At 56.1% G+C, this 2,500-nt stretch overlaps 1 protein-coding gene across 1 annotated transcript in view; it reads right to left on the bottom strand.

The window, feature by feature from the left end:
- LOC122256383 (uncharacterized) overlaps positions 1-2,373 on the bottom strand; it is a 34,683-nt gene extending 32,310 nt beyond the window's left edge. The window contains exon 1 of the mRNA XM_086532492.1: positions 2,323-2,373. Coding sequence (XP_086388618.1) covers positions 2,323-2,373 — 51 coding nt within the window. The remainder of the gene's footprint in view (positions 1-2,322) is intronic.
- Between the last annotated feature and the right edge of the window lie 127 nt (positions 2,374-2,500).

Raw genomic sequence — 2,500 nt, 5'->3', positions numbered from 1 at the left:
CCTGTTCCATGCATCCTCACCCTGTTCCATGCATCCTCACCCTGTTCCTTGCATCCTCACCCTGTTCCATGCATCCTCACCCTGTTCCATGCATCCTCACCCTGTTCCACGCATCCTCACCCTGTTCCACCATCCTCACCCTGTTCCATGCATCCTCACCCTGTTCCTTGCATCCTCACCCTGTTCCACCATCCTCACCCTGTTCCTTGCATCCTCACCCTGTTCCATGCATCCTCACCCTGTTCCTTGCATCCTCACCCTGTTCCTCTCATCCTCACCCTGTTCCACGCATCCTCACCCTGTTCCTCTCATCCTCACCCTGTTCCTCTCATCCTCACCCTGTTCCTCTCATCCTCACCCTGTTCCGCTCATCCTCACCCTGTTCCACGCATCCTCACCCTGTTCCTTGCATCCTCACCCTGTTCCACCATCCTCACCCTGTTCCATGCATCCTCACCCTGTTCCTTGCATCCTCACCCTGTTCCACCATCCTCACCCTGTTCCGTGCATCCTCACCCTGTTCCCCGCATCCTCACCCTGTTCCTCGCATCCTCACCCTGTTCCATGCATCCTCACCCTGTTCCATGCATCCTCACCCTGTTCCTTGCATCCTCACCCTGTTCCACCATCCTCACCCTGTTCCTGCATCCTCACCCTGTTCCAACATCCTCACCCTGTCTTTCCTTCCACCCATCCTCACCCTGTTCCATGCATCCTCACCCTGTTCCTTGCATCCTCACCCTGTTCCACCATCCTCACCCTGTTCCATGCATCCTCACCCTGTTCCATGCATCCTCACCCTGTTCCTTGCATCCTCACCCTGTTCCACCATCCTCACCCTGTTCCATGCATCCTCACCCTGTTCCTTGCATCCTCACCCTGTTCCACCATCCCCACCCTGTTCCTTGCATCCTCCCCCCCTTTCCACGCATCCTCACCCTGTTCCATGCATCCTCACCCTGTTCCATGCATCCTCACCCTGTTCCTTGCATCCTCACCCTGTTCCTTGCATCCTCACCCTGTTCCGTGCATCCTCACCCTGTTCCATGCATCCTCACCCTGTTCCTTGCATCCTCACCCTGTTCCTTGCATCCTCACCCTGTTCCATGCATCCTCACCCTGTTCCTTGCATCCTCACCCTGTTCCACACATCCTCACCCTGTTCCTTGCATCCTCACCCTGTTCCATGCATCCTCACCCTGTTCCTTGCATCCTCACCCTGTTCCTTGCATCCTCTCCCTGTTCCTTGCATCCTCACCCTGTTCCTTGCATCCTCACCCTGTTCCTCGCATCCTCACCCTGTTCCTTGCATCCTCACCCTGTTCCTTGCATCCTCACCCTGTTCCTTGCATCCTCACCCTGTTCCTTGCATCCTCACCCTGTTCCTTGCATCCTCACCCTGTTCCATGCATCCTCACCCTGTTCCTTGCATCCTCACCCTGTTCCTTGCATCCTCACCCTGTTCCTTGCATCCTCACCCTGTTCCCTGTTCCTTGCATCCTCACCCTGTTCCTTGCATCCTCACCCTGTTCCTTGCATCCTCACCCTGTTCCATGCATCCTCACCCTGTTCCTTGCATCCTCACCCTGTTCCTTGCATCCTCACCCTGTTCCATGCATCCTCACCCTGTTCCTTGCATCCTCACCCTGTTCCTTGCATCCTCACCCTGTTCCTTGCATCCTCACCCTGTTCCATGCATCCTCACCCTGTTCCATGCATCCTCACCCTGTTCCATGCATCCTCACCCTGTTCCTTGCATCCTCACCCTGTTCCATGCATCCTCACCCTGTTCCTCACATCCTCACCCTGTTCCTTGCATCCTCACCCTGTTCCATGCATCCTCACCCTGTTCCTCGCATCCTCACCCTGTTCCTTGCATCCTCACCCTGTTCCTCACATCCTCACCCTGTTCCTTGCATCCTCACCCTGTTCCTCTCATCCTCACCCTGTTCCTTGCATCCTCACCCTGTTCCTCGCATCCTCACCCTGTTCCATGCATCCTCACCCTGTTCCATGCATCTCACTCCTCCTACCCTGTTCCCGCATCCTCACCTGTTCCTCCATCCTCACCCTGTTCCTTGCATCCTCACCTGTCCTGCATCCTCACCCTGTTTCCGCATCCTCACCCTGTTTCTGCATCCTCACCCTGTTCCCGCACTCACCCTGTTCCACGCATCCTCACCCTGTTCCTCTCATCCTCACCCTGTTCCTCTCATCCTCACCCTGTTCCTCTCATCCTCACCCTGTTCCTCACATCCTCACCCTGTTCCTTGCATCCTCACCCTGTTCCTTGCATCCTCACCCTGTTCCGTGCATCCTCACCTTGCATCTCACCCTGTCCACATCCTCACCTGTTCCATCCTCACCCTGCATCTCATCTCCTCACTGTTCCATCACCTGATCCCATCCTCACCTGTTCACCCCACATCCTCACCTCCTCCCACCCTTCCACCTGTTCCTCACCTCATCCTCATCTCACTGTTCCCTCGCACCCTGTTCC

The sequence above is a fragment of the Penaeus japonicus genome, unplaced genomic scaffold (assembly GCF_977035675.1).
Source record: "Penaeus japonicus unplaced genomic scaffold, GWHDUDI00000001_assembly GWHDUDI00000037, whole genome shotgun sequence".
NCBI lineage: Eukaryota > Metazoa > Arthropoda > Malacostraca > Decapoda > Penaeidae > Penaeus > Penaeus japonicus.
Note: the sequence above shows the minus strand (reverse complement) of the source record. Positions and strands in the feature narration are given on the sequence as shown.